Raw genomic sequence first — 22434 nt, forward strand, 5'->3', positions numbered from 1 at the left:
CTATCAATACATTTCCCTGTTATTTATCGATTATTCAATTAATTTCACGGGACGTCCGCAATTCCTGTTTTCTTATTTTTTATCCTTTGCACTTGTACTCGAATTAAAATCTTGTTATACTTTCATGCGATTGATCTTTCAAGCGATAATCGAATTGTATCAATCATAAAACGAAGTTTCTAAAACGTTTCGAGTAAATAAGGTTGAAAACGAAAAAGAAGAATTACAACGGGCACGCGTGAAAAATGCAATGCATTTACCGAAAATATCTAAACGATCTACGTAAACGATCGATGGTCAAGTTTTTTGGTCGATTAGATGACACGAAAGTGCCATTCGCGTGGAAAATGACCAGGCGAAATGAGGTTCGTGACGGTGGCGCGGCTACACAGATTCAGTTTTAACCGGAAACGCGGTCGAAATGGGCGGAAACGTCGGCGGATCGGTACGAGGGAAGCAGAAACGTGCTACGCGATTGATCGAATGACGGTGATGGCGCTCCCGCGCGAAATTAATCGAACGTCGAAGAACGATTGGCCTTCTCTCATCCCGTTGCTTCGAGTGTGGCGTGTATCGGCGAAAAATCAATTAACCAAGCCCCGAGGAAGATTATGAAAAATCGTTTCGGGGCTGATTCGCGTGGCCGTATCTGCGTGGAATCGCGAGGTCGTAACGCGAGTCGAGTCACGCCTACGGTTTCGTCGTTCGGAAACGTACCGGCAGGGGAGAGAAATGCGCGAACAACACACAAATCGAACCAACAGTATACACATGCGGCGGCGGCAGCGGATGTTCGTGGAACAGAGACGAGAGAACACGAGGCGGTTCCCGTTTCGGCTCGTATCCGAAGCTCGTGTGACTTTTTAATCGACGAAGGAATTTCTTTGTGCAAGAGAAGCCGAGTACCGTCGATTGTTCGCGAATCTTCGAAGGGAGTGGAGACGCACGAGCTACCGAAAATCACGCGTCGAGAAACGAGATCGTTTTCCTTTGACGTTTTGCGAGAGACACAGAGATACGGTCGTTGCGCGCATGGTTCGCGCGATGCTGAACGCGAGCAAAACGAACAATCGTGGCAAAAAAGAACCGGACCGAGGAACGAGGGAGCGCGCGTCGAAAATTGGTCGCTTTGAGAAACTCGATCATCCGTTTGTAAACGATCATTACCGCGTCACGCGCGATGACGAGCGAAAGAGAGATCCTCTTGGGAGGTTAATAAAACGCTTTTAAATGGTAATTGATGTAGTGTCTTGAAAAATTTTTATTGATTACCCACCGATGATATTAGTAGGATGAGACGATTCATCTCGTATGAATTACTTTTTCAGCGGAGGGAGTGATGTTAAACGTTTTTTTTAATTCGATGTAATTGCAATATTGTTAATTATGCATTGATTAATGCCAGATATTGTTTCGATTGACGTAGTAATTGGTTATACTATGTTTGTTTTTTGGTAGGATAACAAGTAAGCGAGTATCGGAATGTAATTAAAATACCGTATACTACTAGATGCGCGAAGATTGGAAAATGAAAAAAACGATCTGCAATTTGTTTTAGTCAGAACAAGTAATTAATCGATCTTACGTTGTCTACGGAATATTGCACTTCGTCACGAAGCTGTTTCGATCCGCTCGTTTTGCGAGCAGGATGCCACGGATACGTTCACCCATGGCTGGACAAGCCGCCGACTAATTTCATCCTTCGATGCTTATTTTTAGCGTAACACGGGATTTGTAAACGTGCATTCTGTACGTTCACCGTGCTAAACGATAGCCCGTGCTCTTAAACAAATGACACATTTCAAAACCGAATTTTTTATCAAATTTTTCTGACTCCACTTTCTCATCAATCTTTTGGAAATATATTGCGCGTAGTTCGCGAGCAATTTGCACGAAACAGTATAATGAATGGACAGCGAAAAGATTTAGTGCAGAATCACTAGAGGAAATTGATTCAGATTGTGATTGCCGTGAGACGAAAGGGTGTGACGAATGTCGACGAAAAAGCCTCTGGTCCAGAAAGAATTTTCCCCAGGATAATTTCCCTCGCAGACACCACAAGGACGTGTGTGCGGCGATCGTGTCAGAGTGGAGAAACAAGAGAACACAACACAGGAGCATCTCTTCGTAGCATTCCGGACGGTGACAAGAGTAAAGGGAAAAAGATCCATGGTAGCACACGTGGCGTTCTTTTATGTATAAGTATGTATATGTTTATTTTTCCTTTCCATTACGAATTAAACCTGGAATAGTAGCGTCGCAAAAAGAGTTCTTAAAGTGTATCATGATTCGTAAGATTGCGCGATATTACAGAACAAATTATTCTTCCCAAAAAGGCAAATAAACAAATTTTTATATCAATATTTTTCTTAATCACTCTGCTCTATCTTACTATAGGTATCGATCGATCGATAAAAATATCACGATTTAAGATCTCCTTCTGCGAATCCTCTAGTTACCGTCACGATCGTTGATTTCAATAACAGTTCTCTCCAAATAAAAATAAATAGATTATTTAACTCACAATTAGGGAATCATTGATTGAAACGGAAACTCTTAATGGATCATTGCAACGAATCCGCTAACTGGCCAGCGCAAAGCGTTACAATGATCGAACAGTACGTGCGTACGATCGTGGCTGTAACGAGCTGTACAAACATCCAGCAACTCTCTACGTCTGTAAGAGTACATTATATAATAAACTGTGTGGCATGCAATTGGTCGCTTGTGTATCAAGATGGAGCAAGGATATCACGGAAAGTGCAATATATACATTGCGTATCTACAAAAATTCATTTCCTTTTTCCGCAGTATAATGTTTTAAATATTACCCTCGTAGCTTTCCCGCTCGTTTTCACCCTCCTTTTGGTTCTACCTTTATTCGTTCCGCGCTTCCACCCTGTATCCGCCTGTGCACCACCCTACAACCCTGTTCCACGAGGGTAACGAGAAATATTCGTCGGACTTTCGCCGCGTTCTCGTGATTGGAATACTTTTAAGTACCTAACTGGGAGCTCTCTAACTCTCTCGCTCTTTCTCTCTCTCTACTCTCCTCCTCCCTGTTCAAGTCTCTTCCTCTTAATCTGCCAGAGGATTAAACGAGTTTTGTCGAGAGAACTCGAAGATACGTAGAACGTGTGCGGATACGGTGGTGTCTTATTCTTAGAACGAGTTACATTCGAAACTGGTATAAACGCAATATGGTTGTCGAGGATCTCGTATTAAACGAATACGATTATAGAGATTCGGTTGGTTCTTTAATAAAGTCGGTTATAAAGCTATATACCGTAGATAAAATGGCTGGCGAGCTAAACCTTCTTTTTTAAATGTAGTTCCGAAGCATCGATTAATTATCAGGGATGAAAAGAAACATCAATGAAGCAATCTTTCACACAATGATTTAAGTGGATAATCCTGCGATTATATCGAGCAGCGTAGAAAATCACATTCTATTAACTGGGATCAACGACAGTGTCGTAAAAGCGTTCTCACGACGGTCCCACGGTTGGCAACCGCATTGCGTTAATAGTTTATCGACGGTCGAACGCTTTGCTCGCCAATTACAGTCAACGTCTATTAACGTTTCGACCGACCATTTAAGGGACTAATGAAAATCCCGACCAGGGTAAGCCTCTCGATCGTCCTCGAGAAAAAATTCGAGAGACGACCAGACAAACATGTTCGAGTGTATTTTTTGAATGAAAAAGGACGAACAGTCGATTGAAAAATCCGACGAAAAGGTAGGACGAGCGGAGAATTGTGCTGCTACCTTTTAACGAACAGCCGGTGAGATTGGAACCAGGCGAAGAGAGGAATTAAAAAGAAAAGAATCAAAAAAACAGAGAGAGAGAGAGAGAGAGAGAGAGAGACAGACAGACAGACAGAGAAAGGGAGAGAGAGGAAGGAGAAAGGAAAGGCAAAAGAACAGGAAGAACGATCGAGGCTACAATCGAGAGGCGAAGAGTAACCGCGACAGCGGCTACGATCGCGTTAATGTCTTTTGATTGAATGAAAGAACTAATTTCGTATAATACGATTATCGACGGAATTCTCGAGACTGCAATTAGTTTAGGTTAAATGCCAAGCTGGAACAGACCGAGATTGGAAAGGGCTTGCAAAATAATACAAGTTTATCGAATTAAAGAAAGTCAGAAAAGTTCTAATTTTCGATCGGTCGATGGAGATTGACACGGCTTATTTTATGCAAATGCAATTATCGGAGAGAGTACCGTTCGCGAAAAAATCACCTCGAGAAACGGCTAGCTTTTCGAATACGTATCGATCGAACGATGCTCGGTTTCGACCAAACGCTATTTTACTCTTTGACTGTCGCCTTTTATTGAACGATGCACGTATATAAGTACTTACGTTGATTGCTTCACTTTTTTATTTATTTATTTCATCCCTGATATCTTAGATATTTTTAGAAATTATCCAAGTGAATGTTTCATAAAATTTTGACTAAGAGTACTAAACATTTTATCGAGATCGCGATAAAGTACAGAAATAGTATCAGGAAACGCGTTCGCGAATAGACTTCGTTCAAAGTGTTTCGTCGAAAAATTGCGGATATGTTTACGATTTCCGTACGATCGTTGTATTAGCCAGGAGCAAAACACGCAAGGAACCTGTCACGAAGAAAAATTCCCGCAGAGGAATGAAGGATAAACACGAACAACCTTTTTCACATCGCGAAGACGACGTGTACCGTGATCATTTCATTAGTAGCTATTCTCCAATAACAGAGAAACTTGTTTATCAACAAGGCACCGGGAACCAGAGAAACCAAGCTTTCCTTTCTATTTATTTTCCCGTTTCTTTCTTTGATCGTGAAATGGGTGTATTTTGACAAATATCCGACAGGACAAGATAGAATTTCGTGGTAGACGTTCTCCTAATTGTTTGTTATCCCGGTCAAGATTAAGTTCGGCTGATTGCGGTACGAAATTACGTTCTTCTCACGTTTTCTGCCATGGTTAATTATCCTCTTCGAGGACGATGACGAATCGTGAAATTGTTTAATGTATCTACGTCGGATCGATTACGCCGTAACATATCCCCGTGTAGCGTGAAACAATCTCCTTTCTCCACCTACCCTCGCCTTTGTACTATTTTTCTCTTTCTCGTTATGCTCATTTATGTATGTCCCTTCTTTTCTGTCTATTTCTTTTCTCTCTTCTCGTTGATCGCTCGTTATTAACTGGCAAACTAACAAGCACCCGGGAATCAGGAAACGTTGAATTTAATTTCCGAACGTAACGAGAATCGACACGCGTTCCACACGTATCTCGTTGTGTCATCGATTATCGTCGGTGTATAGCCGCGACTGGACAGAGAATATCGCGAAAATATAAATATTAAGAACACAAACACCGAGTATCGCTTCATATAAAATATTTTTTTATTTTTTTTTTTTTTTTTATCACTCAGTCAAACCTGGACCACCGTGTCGTGTTTATTAGTTAAATATTAACGCCTGTAATTCCGCGATGATCGTAACTATTTACGTTAAAAATATTTTAAACAGCTATCGAGACGAGCTTTTTTTTGTATTTTTTTACTTTTCAATGAATTGTATTTCGTCGAATGATCAAACGTTGGGAACATTGTGAATTGTAACGGTGACTGGTTTTCGTTTGTGGAGATACCGTGATGAACGAGAAGAAAGAAAAAACAAGTTGATAGAAAAGAAGGTTCGAGGATCTTGAAGTTTTCGAACTGGTTCCCTGGCCGGTCCGAGTTAACGACGAGAATCGAATCATCGAGTGGCTATTAGCGCAATGTAATTACGCCGCGATTGCGCAACCTGGTGGAAAGAATTCGTTCCCAGAAGGTTTGGGATGGCAACAGCCTCGCTACGAGTTCTTTCAGCTACTTTTCTCGATGATCACTTTGTATTATAGCGTGTATACCTGCTCGTCAAGCTGTCTCGAACGTATGGCTGGTTCGCACGAAAAACTTTGGAACTTTCACTTTCGATTACAGTACGTTATTGATGGAGAAAATTTCGAAAATTCTTATTCTCGATATTTTATAAATATTGTAATACAATTATAAGTATTTGACGAATAAAGCCAGAATTAGAATGACAACGCTACCAAGTTACGTATCTCGAAAATATTGAACGTATTTATCCAAAGTTATTCCTAGATTCAAGTATAGATAGTTATAAAAAGAAATATATAATTGATTAAAATCCGATTAATGAAAACTTTGAATAATAGAGATGTTTCTGTCACTTAAACGTTTCCGATTTTAATGCGCTTTTATTATGTATACTATCTGCGATAAATTTATCGTGCCTTAATCATCAAGCGTTACCACGTACCAATGCTTCAAAGTATCCAATTAGACGAAGCGCTAAAACAATTAGCAAATCGGTTACGAAAGTCTACTCTACAAATCACCGCAACAAAAACCAAGCCAGTAACAGTATAAAATGCAAAATGTAAAAGAAAGATCGTAATGATCGATCGATCGCGAAGCTTCGAAAGAGGTGATTACACTGATTTTAAACTGTGCCTCTTGGTGGCGAGCTGTTAATGCGACACATAAAACGGAACTAATTTTCACGCTGGAGCTCGCGACCAGTAAATTGGTCATTCTTTTCCGATCTAATTGCTCACCGGTTTCTAGCGTGGCAGATTAAGAGTGGAAAATCCAGCAAACCAGCCGCGTCATTTCTCAACTGGTGTAATGAACATTTCCACGGTTACGCGCGGCGCGCGTCATTAATTCCGTAGACTGAGTTTCGCAGCGAAACCCGGCCGTTCAATTTCATTAATCGTTCCGGCAAAGCCGCCCCCTGCCCAGTTTCACTTAAATCGTAATCTCGTACGTGCCCAGCGCACCCTTGATAAATCTGTCTCTAACCGGCCTGTACAACCGTCAATCCGTCGTTTCGACGCTGGTTTCCGGCTTTGTCCGTAGTCCATCGCTGTTAATCCGCGATCGATGTTCCTCAACATGGCGCGTGAATTAGACGATTTCTCGATGAGAAGAGTTTTCAACTTGGATATTTTGTTCAAGCAAGATTGCGAAAAGTTTCTTTGGTCGACGCGTGACACGTCGATTGGTCGATTTTTGCCGGGGATTACCGCACACGTATTTCAAAACTAGAAAAAGTTTTTCAGGAAAAGTAAGAAAGTATTACTTCAATATTGACAAAAAGAACAGTCTCAATGAAACTAGGATGATCAAATATTATTTAACTATATCATATTGTAATATCTAATGATAGTTTCTGATCACAGAACTGAATTATTTTGATTTCTGACGATTGAAACACATGTGCGATATATACGCTGCTGGCCACAAGTATTACGATTGTCCCGCTGCTTTTACTTTTTCAATATTTTATTATAGATCTGTTACTTCATTTAAAATATCAAATAATTACATAAATAGTTAAAATTTGTTCGAGTAAGTGTCCTAATACTTGTGGCTAACGATGTCTATCGCGAACAGCGATGGATCATGGCGTTGAAACGATAGATACTAATAAATCGTGAAGGTAAACTAAATCGTACAATCGTTGAGGGTAAACTTGATACAGGGAAGAAGCTAACGAGCATAGATAAAGAGAAACAGAGAACACACTCATAATTCCACACCGGTATAACTATAGAGATGCATTAGAAGGAAGTGGCGAGTATAGCTTGCGAGAGAACAGAGAGAAGGATGGCATGTATCATCCTCAGAATTACCGTGAACTACTTGTCCCTTGATTTAGGATACGCTTGCTCCATTTTGCTTACCTCTAGAAAAAAAGCCTTCCTAAGGAATAATGTTAAGAGAGGATATTAAAGAAACGCATTAACTGGCATATAAGAGTTTGTGAATGGATATGTTCGAGAAATCTACGATCTTTCAGCTAGAATTTAAATTAGAATCGAAATCGTTGGCGATCGACTAAATGTACGAGATTTCTGAAACGTACACCAAAGATTGCGTAGTTCCCATTCACAATGCCAGGTAACGCGTTAATGAGTGAAACAAAGTCTCATTATTCACAGGGATCGCATTAACAAAGGATCTTTCGGAGCGAAACACTGTGGAAGGTAGACCCAGAATACCTAGCGGTAAATGTTTCAAGCGAGAGTATATACATGCGTGTGAATTTTTATGAAAGTCGATGCACCTTGCCTCAACTACACCGTGGTGTTAAAGGAAAGAGCAGGTTAAACGTAACAAACGGGATCGGTTATTGCAAAGGATGTAACAAAGATCAAACGAACGAAAATAAAAGCGGTTTGAATTATGCGAAAGTTACGACTACTCGCGAACGAGATTCTCGAATCGAGCGAGCTGATAAAAATTCGCGCCGTTGATTCTCGATTTTTGGCTAAATGAGATGTCCTCGCGAGAAATGTACCAGAGATCCGACGCTTCTCATAGACGACGCCGACGATAACGGTGCCGATAAAGGACGATCTACGTTAAAGCCGTCCAGTTTTCTTTCTGATTTGGAAAAATGCGATGCGGATGATCAAGAGAAAATATGCAATCCGGTCTGGTAATTAAACGAGCTACTAATACGTATCCGAGATACAGATATTTTTCTACGAGAGAAACCGTCTTAGCTGGTACACTGTTCGCGATATTCGTTCGATATTCAGCGGCTAATATATGTACTAATATATATACTATTGCACAACGTTTTCCCGGTTTCGCGGAATACACTTTTGAGACACGGCAAGAAGAAAAGGAGAAAAAGTCGCCACGAAGTCTAGATGGATCCACGAAGAGGAAAGAAGCAAAAAGGTTACAGATGATTGTCAAGAGAGAACGAGAGAGAATGAGAGAGAACGAGAGAAAAGAGAGAAAGGCGAACGTATACCAAGGGAAGGAACGGTGATTACGATCAGGCAAACTAGTGATCTTCTCGATCGATTCCGCGAAACGAGTTAAATTGACGTCAAACTCTCTTGCCTCGTCTTGCGAAACGCATAGATAGAGAGTCGTCGTATGCACGCGTATAGAACCGCGACAGACGTATACGTGTATGACTCCACGGTAGAAGCAAGACCGTGGAACTTCTCCACTTAAAGTTAATCCGGAAGTTATTACTCGTCAGCCAAAGGAGGTCCTTAGACCGACTCCAAGCCGGCGAGAGACGGCGCGGCGCCACGAACTTTAAATGCATTTTTCTGAAAATCTACTTCAAGCCCTAGACCGTGGCACATTTCGATATTAACGCGTGCTTCTAGCGGTTCTTACGCGATTACGTGGCGCTTTTGTATTCTCGCAGTCTTCTTATGTCTCTTTTCCTTCTTCTTCTTTCTCTTCCTTTTCTTATTCCTCATCGTCGTTTCGTTTTCTTCTTCCTTGGTTTCACCGACGTAATCGACAACGGGGATCGAGTTTGCTCGCAGCTACCGCTTTCAGAGCTACGCGACGATAACGTTAATGGATACGATTTTGATTCGTCATCGCGATTATCTTTCCCAATTATTCACACTACCGGCACGTCGACGGTCTTATCGTCGTGAGACGTAGCAAGAGTCACGTTTCCCCTTTTTTAGTTTCCCGCGAAACTAATTTCCGCTAGCGAACTATTAATCACAACGACGAAACGCGCTTCGCGTCAGATCAACGAAATTCTACGTCACCGTTTTCCCTTTGTCTCTCTTCTCTCTATGTCTTTCTCTCTCATCGTTTCCCTTTACCTTCTGCTCTTTCGAATCGAACATCTAGACCAACGGCTGCGACAGATTCCCGATTTCGCCGTGTGCCGTTCAAACGAAAAGAAAGAGAAAAAAAAGAAATAAAAAACCAGAATATAGAAAAAGGAATCCGCAGGATATTTCATCAGGTTGGGTATCCTAGAATACGGATCGGTGGAACGTGTATCTTGTGACACGTGGAAATGCGCGTGAAACGCGTGTGTTTGTGAGTGTATATATTTCACATGTATACGTTTATACGAGTGTGCATGTGTTTGAAACTTAGGAGGACGCAAAGACACGAAGACCGAAGGAAATAGAGGGGATGTTCACGAGGACCGAGATAGAGAAGCGACCGCTGAGTTTGCGATTCTTCCTACCGCTCTGATCCGCCGCGAAATACGCTCTTCAATGGTCAAGCAATTGGCCAGTTCGCTGGACCATATGAAGCCGTCCACTCCTTCCTCGTTTTCCTTCTTCTCTGGATATATCCTCTTTTCCCCCATCCTTTACCCCTTCGTTTATTTCCTCGCGATTTCGACTCCATGCTCTTTGCTCCATTTCCGTGGGCGGACAGGGATAGAGATGGAACAACGTCGAGGAAGCTGATGGCTCGTGTCCTTTCGTATCCGTTCAAAATTATTACTCTGATTTTAAGAAATCCGATAACTTTAGTAGAATAATTGCAGTCGTGTGAAAGTTGCCTTGATTTAATAATGTGACTGTAATCGATTATGTCGAATCTCGTTTAATATTTTATACAGTCAGATATACTGCCGTCCATAAGTCACCAAACACTTGCTTACTTTAGGTGAAACGATTGTTAGAACGTTAGGTGTACGATTTCTTGAATTTATATTATCATTTATCTGTAAGACACTCGATCGAATTAAAATACGTGCGATTTTATACTACGAACTAATCTGCACTATGAAACGAAGTTAGTATTTGCGTCAAATATCGAAAACAATGCACGTAATGTGAAAAACATTATACATTCTAACAAACATTTTGCCCAAAGTAGGCAAGTATCCGGTGACTTATGGTACACGTACACGTGCTATCTCATTAAACTTTCTCTCCACGCTGTTACTAACGTATTTTATTACCACATAAATGAAGATGCGTTAAGAACAGTTTCAAAAGCATGGAAATATATTCGAAGCCGAGTAGATCGATATTTCAAACGATTGATCTGAGAGAGACGCTTTCGCGGTTCGAAGGACGGCCACACATCTCCGGACAGCATCTTCCCTCCGTGCGAAATCGACGAGTCGAATTTCCGCATACTCGACGGTTAATAATTTTTCACTCCCGGGTACTGACCGAACCGTCCAATAGCGCGCGCGTAACTCTGGCTGTCGAGGGATAGATCCGCGCGATCGGATCGAGATTCGCTCGGATAGATCGTATAGATCGGCCTCTCGTCCAAGGTCATCGAAAGACTATGATCGATATATACACGAACACGCGCGCACGGCACCGTTCAGGAAGCGTTTCTCGTTACCGCGAAGGGAACGAGCTAGACTCTCAGGTGTCATGCTGGATATCTCTCGAATGGAACGGTCGTAAAAGCTTCGCCGTGTAGATACCGATCCATGTGGAAAGTCGGATCGTTCGATAACCCGGGGACCAGGTGACAAGCGCGATCTACGCTCGATCGGATCGGACGTCTCCTTTAATTGGTGCTACTCGACTCATTAAGGATAGAAAATGCTTGTCAGCCTGACCGTTCCCACTTTTCTCTCTTTTTTTTTCGTCTATTTTTTCTTCCCTTATTTCTCCTCTTTTTCGCTTTCGATAATATCGGCAGAGTTCTAGAACGGATTCGATTTGACGTCGCCATCGTGATTCCTTGACGCGATTCGTAAAATAGGGATAAAGGATGAGGGGAAGGGGCTGATTGATCAGAACCAGTTGCGTATGTAGGATGCAAGTACGTCGATCATCGGAATACTTACTCGCTGTTCAGCACCCGAAAGGATTTCGGTGACATGCAGTTCACGCTCCAATCGGTGTTTCCGTGCTCGTTGCATATCGTTATCGAGAACCTTCCATAGTTCGCACGTATGAGGTGGATCAGCTTTCCCTCGCCGCACTCAATCCACAGGGTCTTGCCCTCGCAGGCGTACGCGGTGTCGTACCTATCTGTAATAGAAATGAAACGAGACCGTCAGTTGGATCGAATATTAAATTCATTCGTGATTCTTCTTTAACATAAAATCTAACGTAAAATCTAAATGAAATATCGTTATTCCTTTTATCAAAATAATTTTACCAATCTTAATTCTTCCATAGACAATTCTCGGTAAGAAAACGTGGTTAATAACAATGCCTGTCTCTTCCAAATATAACAACCATTTATTTTCTCGTATAGAACCAGTTTCCCCGTCGACAAAAACCAACAGAAATATTCCAGCTGGTCAAGACAAGCGAAAACCACCCTTCACACTATAGCCATGCTTCGTTTCGCCCTCGAAAGTCGTACGCAACGAGGGTCTAATTAGTCAGCGCGATCGCTCAACAATGAGAAAATGAATAAAATACCAAAGTCACGACTCGCTTCTAAAGAAATAACACCAACAACCCCAACTAACCCCCTGCACCTCCCCTTTAGCGATAGACTGTAGAGAGGGGGTTGAATTACCGCGAATGAATAAGGAGTCCAGAGTAAGAGGATGAGGGTCGAGATTTCCAAGCGGCGAGAGTCAAGGATACGTCAAAGTAGCTTGCACGAAATTACAGTGACGAGTCGGTTGTAGAAGGGTGGTTCGGTGGTTGTTGCCGGGCAGGCTGACTCAGAGGGTGCATTACCGACACGCAGTTGGCTGGGTCGTGTCGCGTTGCGAAGTGTAATGGAATTAAGATAAAGGACACCGGTGTATAGACGCGCGTATACAGGAAACGCAAACAATGAAACGTCGTTGAGAGAGAGAGAGAGAGAGTGAGAGAGAGAGAGTGAGAGAGAGAGAGAGAGAGAGAGGGAGGAAGAGATCATGGTTGTTACAGTACGGTTCGTGGGATCGACTGACAAGAGGTCGAGATAGCCGGCTCGAGCTCAGACCTCGACTCTTTGTCGATCCTACCCCATTTATTCGCTGCCACGGGGATTTATTCCGCGGAAAATTTACCGGAAGGTTTCCTTTGAAAGAAAATTAGCGAATTTACAGGCGCGACTTTCTTCGAAGAAAAGTCCTCTCGCTTTTGCTGCTTGTTACTTCTCCTCGTCTCGTGATACGCGTCTGACAGCGTTCTTCCGGGGCCACGGTTGCTTTTCCTCCCGCGAATGCAGACCGTGGCTCGGTTTAATGGCCGCGAAAATGGCTGAAGTGTATATTCTGTCTGTCTCGTTTACACGGTTTAAAAAGTGTGAAATAAAGGTTGAAAATGGGTGACGTTAGTATGATGATTATCTCGGTTTAAAAAAGAATCGACTAACGAAGTAAGTCTGTCGCGAATAATATGCATAAACGATAGTTTGTTCGTGTACATCGATATTTCATTCTTTCCATTTCAGTACCTAGTGTCGACAATTGCTATTGCTATTATATACACGTGCACATGGAGAAGCAGACGTTTGAACGAGATAAAAGGAGCTGCTAAGAAGACCAACAGCCAGAAGAAAGGGTCGTAAAACTAGGCCCAGGCTTATTTAGACGGAGGAATGATAGATCTGCCATAATATTGGTGAGCCATAGTGTTCAGTTCGTGACGGAGGGCGCAAGCGGTGTGTCCCGAAGAAGAGAGAAGGCGGCGAGAAGTACCCCGGAGAACGGACCAAGAGGACTAGCACGGGGGCAAGGACGAGAGGAGTACTATAGTCGGGGAGAAGGGCTGTAATAACTCTGTCCGTGAAAGCCCCGTCGTGAGTTCATTAGTTCCATACTGACGCGCCACAATGCCATTTTAGACCGCTGTTAGGACTTTCCGCAAACGATGCAGTTGGTACCACGTTTCTTGCTTCCTCAAAATACAACGAACACGTCCAAGATTTCTAAACAAATAGCCTGCCGAGGGCGTATACTTTTACAAGAAAAAGCAGCATAACTACACGATCGATATCGACTCGTTACATTTAATAATGTTTTTACAAAGATGCGAAGACAATTTTCCCTAGTCACGGTTACATCGACGAACAAAGGACAAACGAGAGATCGCCATAATAAGGTAAACTCGCAGCCTATCGCCACCGATTCGACCGGAGTGTATACACATTAGAAGAATGTTCGCCGTAAAAACGGCAGGGCGGTTCGACCGGCACGAAGAAATGCCGATTTTACGGTATCTCGAAGGGTTTCCATTACCGTAAAAGATCTCAAGGTATTCGATTTAAACGAGAACAAAATCGCCGGTCACGCTAGGATGGATTCCTGGAGCTTCGGAAGGGAGCGAGGAAATAGAAGATTTTATAGGATCCAGGTAATTTCTCACCGCTTCCCTTCCTAGGTGTTCGCGTCGCGATTAAGCGGCACCAAGACACGGGCCACGTTTATTCTTCGCTGTGGTTTGTTCGTCGTTAATTAACCGTGTCTCGATAACACCGTAAGCGGGAGGTAATCGATATATGGCGTCATCGTAGTTCGAACAACATCCACACGGCTGAAACGGAAACAGGAATGGCACGGTACGCGTCGTACTACGAAACAATTCCACGATAAAAACTTTGCTGTTGTTGCCGAGCGTTGCTATTACGTAGAAACGGAGCGGTTCTCGAATAAGCTTACCTACCTTTCGTGAAACGAGCGTGCCATAACCGCGGCCGCATGTCGCCCGTTCACTCGCTCGCGCGTCACTCGCAGCTGCGCCCTGCAACCGGTGCATTCTCTCGGTGCACCTCTAACGTGAACGCGATGAAAAAAAGGCCGCGTTCAAGCTGACGTAAAGGAACACGCTTCGCATCGGCTTCCTTCTCTCGTTCGAACGTCGGCCCTCTGGCATTCCTCCCCCTTTTATCACGGCAGACCGAACACTCTCGACCTTTTTCTCCTGTTTGTACGCGTTTACCTTTTTTACTTTGTTTGCGTTGCGCACGAGAGGGCTCGAGTTTTTGGCTTCCGAATTTAATGCAAGTGAGAAATGTTTGCCGTCTTTTAACGGTAGTTAGAGGTATTCAGGTGTCGTTACCTTTTTGAATATAATCGAGATATGTGTAAGAGGTATAATAATACTTGTCCTTTTGTTACTCGCATTAAGGTATCGCGGTAATTAATTGCAATCTCTCGACATCAAGAGAAAACGATGACTCTTCGTTTTCACGAGTCAAACGCCAGTTGTATGGCCATTGTAACCGCGACTTTGAGTCGTTTACTCGTCGCATTTCGCTTCTCTGTCTCACTTTCTCTGTCTCTGTCTCGCCATCTCTAACTACGCAGCGAGACAAGCAAACAGTAGAGGACTATTACGATTCGCGCGAAAAGCGAGATTGAAGTGTCGCCGAGCATCCTGTGTCGGGAAGCGTTACTTCCCGTTTTGCGATTTCGTTACGCTGGCTGTTTTGAAAAAAGGTTTTCTCGCGGAAACGCGCACCACGCGAACACCAAGGATCATAATGACGATACGTAGGGGGTGCGCGCGTGATAATCTGACTCGTCGTTTCACCAAACGACAGGAAAATCTACCATCTTTTTGCCGGAGTTCTCGCGTCTGACCCTTGCACAGCACTTTGACAGAGTGCATTCGAATGAATGCCGTGAAAAGTTTTTAACGAGTGCACTCTCTTGCCGACGCTGTAACGCCCTGTCGTGTCTAGTGGAAATGACGACGACGCTGTCGGGATCCGAGATGGTATAACGATACATACTATGGTTGCGAGGATAATATCCCGGAGAAATTGCCGAATGCTGTTATCGCTTTACTTCCGATTCCACTCGAGACGCGATAATCGTCAAAAAAGGGCGACGTGAAGATCCATCGAGCAAACTTCTTTTTACAAGGACTCGCTAATGTTCTTGTTGATCTGTTTAATTTATAAGACTAGGTCGAGAAAACACAAGAATACATTTCCTTGAGCACTAGTACATCGTTCTTTCTGCTAAAACAGAAAACAAAAAGAACGACCTAACTCCCATTTCTTCTGATTTCTTTCCATCGCGTTCCAAACTTAATCTCGTTTCAAATACAATTTTTCGTAGGACCTAAATTGTTTCAGACTTTGAGAAAAACTTGTTCGTACCGGTAATTGATGGCAGATACAGTTTGAACGTTGTTGTTGTCTACGTTTCGCCGCGATCTCTTCAATCCTTGTAGTACACGCAACATCGACCGATGGAAGATTAAACGAAACGAACGAAAAGCGGGAGCAACCAAAATCCGTAATTCACGACAATCGAAGGAAATGTCGGTATTATCGCTTCTGACGCCAATTAATCGGGTCTCAATTGCATAACATTCAAGAGGAGGATCTAATCAGGCAAGTTTCCCGAGATTGCGGCAGAGACGCGGATTTCCATCGCGGTCCCATTGAAGCTCTTTGAAGTCGCGTAGCTCGCTGTCTCGTGACAGACGCCGCACCGGTCGCCAGGGAAGGTGAGAACGCCGCAGGATTTCGTGCGGTCAATGCGCAGCCTGAACTCTGCCCAGGGATTCTAAGTACGGATTCTGAGGCACAACGGGCTTCAAACTTGCCGTGGTTCTCTAGAAAGCTCTCTCTCTCTCTCTCTCTCTCTCTTTCTCCCTCTTTCTCTGTCTCTCGTCTATGTGCACATGCCTGTAAGTCGCGGCTGCGTGTATCGGTTTGACCGCGCATAAGTGCGCGTGTACCCGTGAACGAAGGGGTGGAAGCGCTTGAATACCGACAGGACCTTTCCCCCGGGACAAAGTTTCAAGGGAGCCGGGTTCGAGTATCCGTGTTTCTAGTTCGATCGTCCTCGGGATTTACGCGCTGCGGCGACTTCGAACGGCGAGGAGCTGCGTAACTATCCGCAGCGGTGTTCGCGCAAATCTACGCGACTCGGAAGCGATCGTGACCGTCGACGTCCAAGATGAAAGTCCTCAATTCCGATTGGCCAAAGAGCAGAAACATATATCGATGTCCGCGCATTGATCTTTGAGTAGAAATCACGCTCGAATTTCGAGTTCCGTCAGACGAAACGAACCTCTGCGGTTCTTGGTTCGATCTGCACGTTCGAAGTCCATTAGTTTCAAGTCAAAAGTGATTAATCTAGTCGGTTAAAATAAACGTTAATGATAATTGATGAATATAAACAATGGACAATTGAAGATATCATCGTTCTTCCGAGGTAAAATGAACTCTTGAACTCAGATGGACGAGTAAAAAATTCAAGGAGGAAAGAATGGCAGGAAGCAAGACAGGGAGGAGGAACAAGAAATTCCAAGTGCACGGGTATTAGCGTTTCCTAGGGGTGGCGAGGGAAGAGATAATTAATTACCTACAGTATTCCATCACACGAGTAGGCTGAACGTATCGTCAATAAAACATTCGATATTTCTCGATTAATTCCAGATCCGTTGGACCGGCTGGGAGGCAGGAGACGCCGCGCCATGGCCAAGAGAGGGAACCGTACCTTCTGCCTCGCCGGGCATTCCGTGGACGGCACGTGGAGGGAAAAGAGGAGAATTGCAGTTTACCATTAATGACTTCGGGTAATAATATATCGGAGGTCCGGCAAGCCGTGCCTCCCGCTGCCGCGGCGGCCAACTTGAAAGGGCCGACCTAACAGCGGGATGTCGTCAGCTCGATGCGGTCTTAGGCCTCGAAACCTTTACTATGGTATATACACTCGCCGTGGGTGATGCCTTGTTGAAACACTGTGCGGCCATTGTTGCCCACGGACACAATTCCCCAGTCGGCAAACGCTCGTCGCGCCATCCTTTCGACCCCAGAAACACGCGCTCTCCAACAACGATTTTAGCGAATCCGAGAGACGAATGAAGTGAGCATCGTTTTTGGAGCTATGTCCAGTATCGCTGAGACTCGGGTGTCGCGAGGAATTTTGATGACACGACAGAAGAAGAAACGGGTGGAGGATTTGAAGAGTTTCATTACGGATAGTCGACGGGTGGTAGACGAGGTGCTCTTGTTTGCGACTTGGTAAATTTTCGAGTAGTATACGGGACGGCAAGAGACTGTTTTCCGTAGAAGAGGGATATAACGGTGTACTGATTCTTCGCGCGTTAGTATAGCTCGCATAGCGTTGTATTTTCTCGCCTGAAACTATGTAGCTCTACTCTGGATCTAAAGCTGCTGTTCTTGGATTTCTGGTGTACAGTTCTTATAGTCTTGACGAGCGAATTGACAAAGAGCAATCTAAGAGCATAAGAATCTCAAAAGATACTAAGAATCTCATATTTTAGCTTCGGCTTGAATTTCTATCGTAAAAATGTCGTGTACGATCCTAAACGTCACCGTATCTATCAAGCGTCGAGTATTTCCTATTTCTTACTTCAAATATTCAAAGATGGAAGAAACTAGGACAACGTAAGCAACGAAAAATGTGCTTTTCGCCGTGCGATTCAAAATCTACTTATCTTCTCGCGGTCGCTTCCGATCCTCCAATAAAAGAAATCTACTCATTACACCATGACAAATTGAAATCCATCGTACACCTCTGGTGCGAAGAAGGTTACGTATCCGTGCCACAGGTACATCGTGACACGCTGCTAATTATTTCCCCGGGGATTAAAACCATAGAACACAGAGGAGAGAAAACTATTACTCTTCCGTGTATCACCGGCCATAGAATGCCGTGAGGCGTGCAAGAGAAGAAGAAAAAGAGCGCGCGTTTCGTTTTCGCGGCTATCGATCGAGGGCAACATTATAGAGACGCGAGTTTGGCGTCGGTGCACTCCTCGTCCGGTTGGCCATGCATCTTTGGACTCGGCGAGCTGCACACGGTTGCTGCACTCTCCGTGAAGCGCTCCCGGGACGCATAAATCAAAGTCCTCCGTAGAGACTTGCCTTGGTTACGTTCTTCGTTCGCTTCCTCTCGCTCGCTCTTCCGTGTCCCTTTGCTCGTCTCATCCGTGATTCTCCTACGAACCGGAGCGTGGTCCGCCTTCGTTGCCTGGTCCGTTCTCGTCCCTCCTTCGAACCGGAGCCGAGCCGTGTTGGCGGAATTTCTAATTCGAGCTAATCCTTTTTCGACGCTCTAATTACATTATCAATTCACGGTAGATGGGACCTGCTGGCCAGGCAAGAACCAGCGTGAGCGCGCGTGCATATACGCGCCGCCGCGCGGATACGCTCTGTGCATCGGCATTTACATGGTCGGCCTGTTGCACGTCGCGGTCTCGTCGCGCTCGACTGATTTATGGCGGCCGAATAAATTATAAGGAGCAGATAGAAAACAGCGTCAACCGGCTTCGGAGGACAGTGTCAGCAATTATCTGCCTCCCTTGATCCCTTCGTGCCCCATGCGATCGATTATGGCGCAGTTGTTCCTCCGATACCTGGAAATGGAATCGCCTGCTCCTTTTTGTCGGCTGTCCCCGAAATTATTGAGTGGGGTAATGCAATTAAAGCATGCATTTTATGAGAGAGGATTACGCTTTTTGGCGATACGTGCAGTTTACGCTAATCATACAGCATTATTCTCATTTTTTCGCATTCCATCCTCTTCAATAAAAATTACATTTTTAATGGTGGAATTCTTGAATTGATATATCAAAGGACGAATACAAAATTCCGAGGCTTACGTATATTCAAATACATACACGTATGCATGTATATATTTCAGCGACGTCGAATATTCCAGTCATAATTCTCTTGAATAGAGACATAGGATTCTTGTAAGAATTAAAGAGAACCCGTGTCTTACGTGGTTGCCACGATGATACACCCTGATTTAATTATCATTTAAAATTCGATCGGAATGTCATCGCTGGATGGAATCTACTTTACCAGTAGTATAGGTACATCGCTTGTCAGCCTTAATTAGTTCTCGCATGCGGAAATATTTAAAAACGGTTGATCGGCCACGTGCTTGTGCGTGTGCCGGATATAACGAAGATGCACGATTAAACAAGATTCGTAATTACATTCCGTGAGTAATGGAGCGGTATTTATGAAGTCTTGGTGAATCCTCCACACAGGCCTTCCCTTTCGACCGTAATGAATAACGCAATCCGGACATAATTTCGCGCTTAGGAAAGCACGTGGGCATAATTTACAACTGGCGAGACAGCTGGCTAAACGAGAGGAATCGCTCGGATCAGTTCGATGGGAGGAATAAGTGCGAGATGATCGTTCGAAAGTATCGTTCGCGTCTTCTGACTGGTATTGTTCCTGGCACGTCGATCGGATTGTTTAACGGGGCTAAGGCAGATGCAGCGGTCGGAAATAAGAAACCGTATTATGCATCCTATCGCGTAGTTTCCACGTTTTACGATGACGTCATCTAAGATAGCGGGTGGGGTAACACGAGACACCTCTTATCTGGCTTATTTAGCGATCACGTTTCATACATCTCCCATTCATAATATTTTCATTGTGCAGGCCTTATATGAATCGCCGATCCAATTACACCGGCCTGGTATCGTCGATCGATACCAGCGAACGATCCGCCGCACCGCAGCGACAAATTATGAACGATGAACCTACGAATCTCATTGCACAGGCTTTTCTAACATTCTCGTTCGCTCGTGGGTCGAGATCATAATTTACGCAGGCAATTGGATGCTCAAAGGCTTTATCGATGCTCTGTCGGCCACTCAAAGAACTTCCTTTTCCTCAAGTACCTTTATTATAAAGATGAACTGCCTCCCTACCATTTGTTTCTTACGTATTCCGTTGTTCCACCTATACAAATACCTATTGCCGAGTAATTTCCGCACGCGTTTATTCTCCGACGATACCCTCGAATCTCGAAGATTAAACGCGAACTGAACGTGAACCAAACAACGTACATCATCGCCGCGGCTCAAAGGGAAAAGAGGCAACGATGCGGCGAAGGATACATCCTTTACACGGCTCCCACTTCGCTAATAATCAGCGTGGCCCACATTTCACGACATCGAATTCGATTCGCGTTACATGACAGGTAACACGAGCGGTCGCGTGTAAATGGCCCCAACGGAGCTGTGATGGGAGTAAGAGGTGTGCGATGACAGGGACGGGGAGGACGGTGGACGAGGAACGAGGTAGCATGACGGAGAGAAACGAAAAATCGTTACTGTCGCGTTGCCGAGGAGGGAGGGAGAGAAAAAATTTTTGGATAGAGGATGGACACCGGTCGCGAGACGTCACTCATCGCGGACGTCGGCACCGTCGTCCAACCCTGTCGATATCAGTTACCGTACTCGCTGCGCGTCGCTTGATCGATGACCGACGCGATGGAAATGACATTTCGTGGAATGCCGTTGTCGTCGCTGACCACTTTTTTTTTCTCCCACACTCTTCTGTCTCCCACTCTGCCATCCTTTCGTTCGTTTACCCCTTTCTCTCTTTGTATCTCTGATTTTTTTTCCACCCTTTCGTCGTGCCGCTCTCCTTTGTCCGTTTCTCTCTCCTTTTTTTTTCTCATATTGTTCCTACCCTTTTGTTGGAAATTAACACAATTCGTTTTTGACGCGGCTCGACTTGTTTTCACGCGAACATTGGGTTTATCATAAAAATATATTGAAAAAATGAATGGACGTATTGTGGAAATACGTTGAATTTGCGAAACGTTGGTACAAATCGAGGGTAAGCTAATACGTAATTTGTAGAAAATATTATACGATACAGCTGGAAAATAGTTGTTAAATGAGAGCTGTGCCTGGGGCTGACCAACAATCGCTGAAACTAAATGCATCGCCGTTTAATGGCTACATTTTTATTTTCATCGAAACGAGCGGCAGGTAATTTTCAGAAATCGTGAAACGCTGACGCCTCCTGCCATTGTTTCAACGCTGTAATTGGCCGCCTTTGACAGGAATCATGCAACGGACGGCAATCGACGCGGTTTAAAGCGAAATATGCTTTGCATGCAAACCGTCGATCCTGAGCCTACGCACCCACGTTTCTCCGATTTGTGATCCCATTTTCACCGAAAATCGAGGATCGCGTCGCCTGGAAAACGATGTGTTTTCCAGCTTTGACAGGAGGTTTTTAATTGCAACGACTAAAAAACACGATATCAGGAATATACAGAATTAAAAAGAGATGGGCAAGATATCATTTGCCTTCTCCGATATTTTATTTGTCGTCCAATCTCGACCGTTTTTCAATCGCGACACGATCTTTCTTGTTTTCAAATAAAGCTAACAAAATAATAAAATTTTAATTTACGTAGAAAAATCTGAATGCAAACAATTGCCGCGTTTCACGAGATCCTCGTTCAAGGTCTCTCTAAAGCAGTAATTGAAGCAGCATCCATCCAGTTAAAGGTTATTAAAATTCTTCGAAGGCGTGTATCAGAGGAGGCAGAGCGTTTTCGCGTTGGCTAACGGCATTACGGATTAATTTCCAGGGACAAAAAGGGTGCGTCAGAGAACGGAAGGAAGGCAGGCAAGGGGATGGGTGGGAAAGGCGAACGGCTCTCATAAATTTCCCAGACCGGGTTGGAACAAAAGAACGATTGTACGCCGAACACGCCAGGAAAAAATCGTCCCAACGTACGTATACACCTATATCTTGATTAATTCAGATACTATACGTTGGTGCTGGTTGCTCTCGTGAGAGGATCGTAGGAAGTTGCGTAGCAGACAGTCGAAGAGGGAGGCGAAAATGAGGCTCCTACCAGTGGTCCGACAACGAACGACGCGGAGATACGAAGAAAGAGACGTCTAATGCACATCTACGGCTATCATGAACGACATAATTGCGAGGTAT

General features: G+C 44.1%; 1 protein-coding gene across 5 annotated transcripts in view; it reads right to left on the bottom strand.

The window, feature by feature from the left end:
- LOC100649283 (latrophilin Cirl) overlaps positions 1 to 22434 on the bottom strand; it is a 362909-nt gene that overhangs the window by 29297 nt on the left and 311178 nt on the right. For all 5 annotated transcript variants that reach the window (XM_012320795.3, XM_048408351.1, XM_048408358.1 and 2 more), the window contains one exon: positions 11627 to 11813. In XM_012320795.3, coding sequence (XP_012176185.2) covers positions 11627 to 11813 — 187 coding nt within the window. The remainder of the gene's footprint in view (positions 1 to 11626; positions 11814 to 22434) is intronic.

This window comes from Bombus terrestris, chromosome 1 (genome assembly GCF_910591885.1).
Source record: "Bombus terrestris chromosome 1, iyBomTerr1.2, whole genome shotgun sequence".
Classification (NCBI taxonomy): domain Eukaryota; kingdom Metazoa; phylum Arthropoda; class Insecta; order Hymenoptera; family Apidae; genus Bombus; species Bombus terrestris.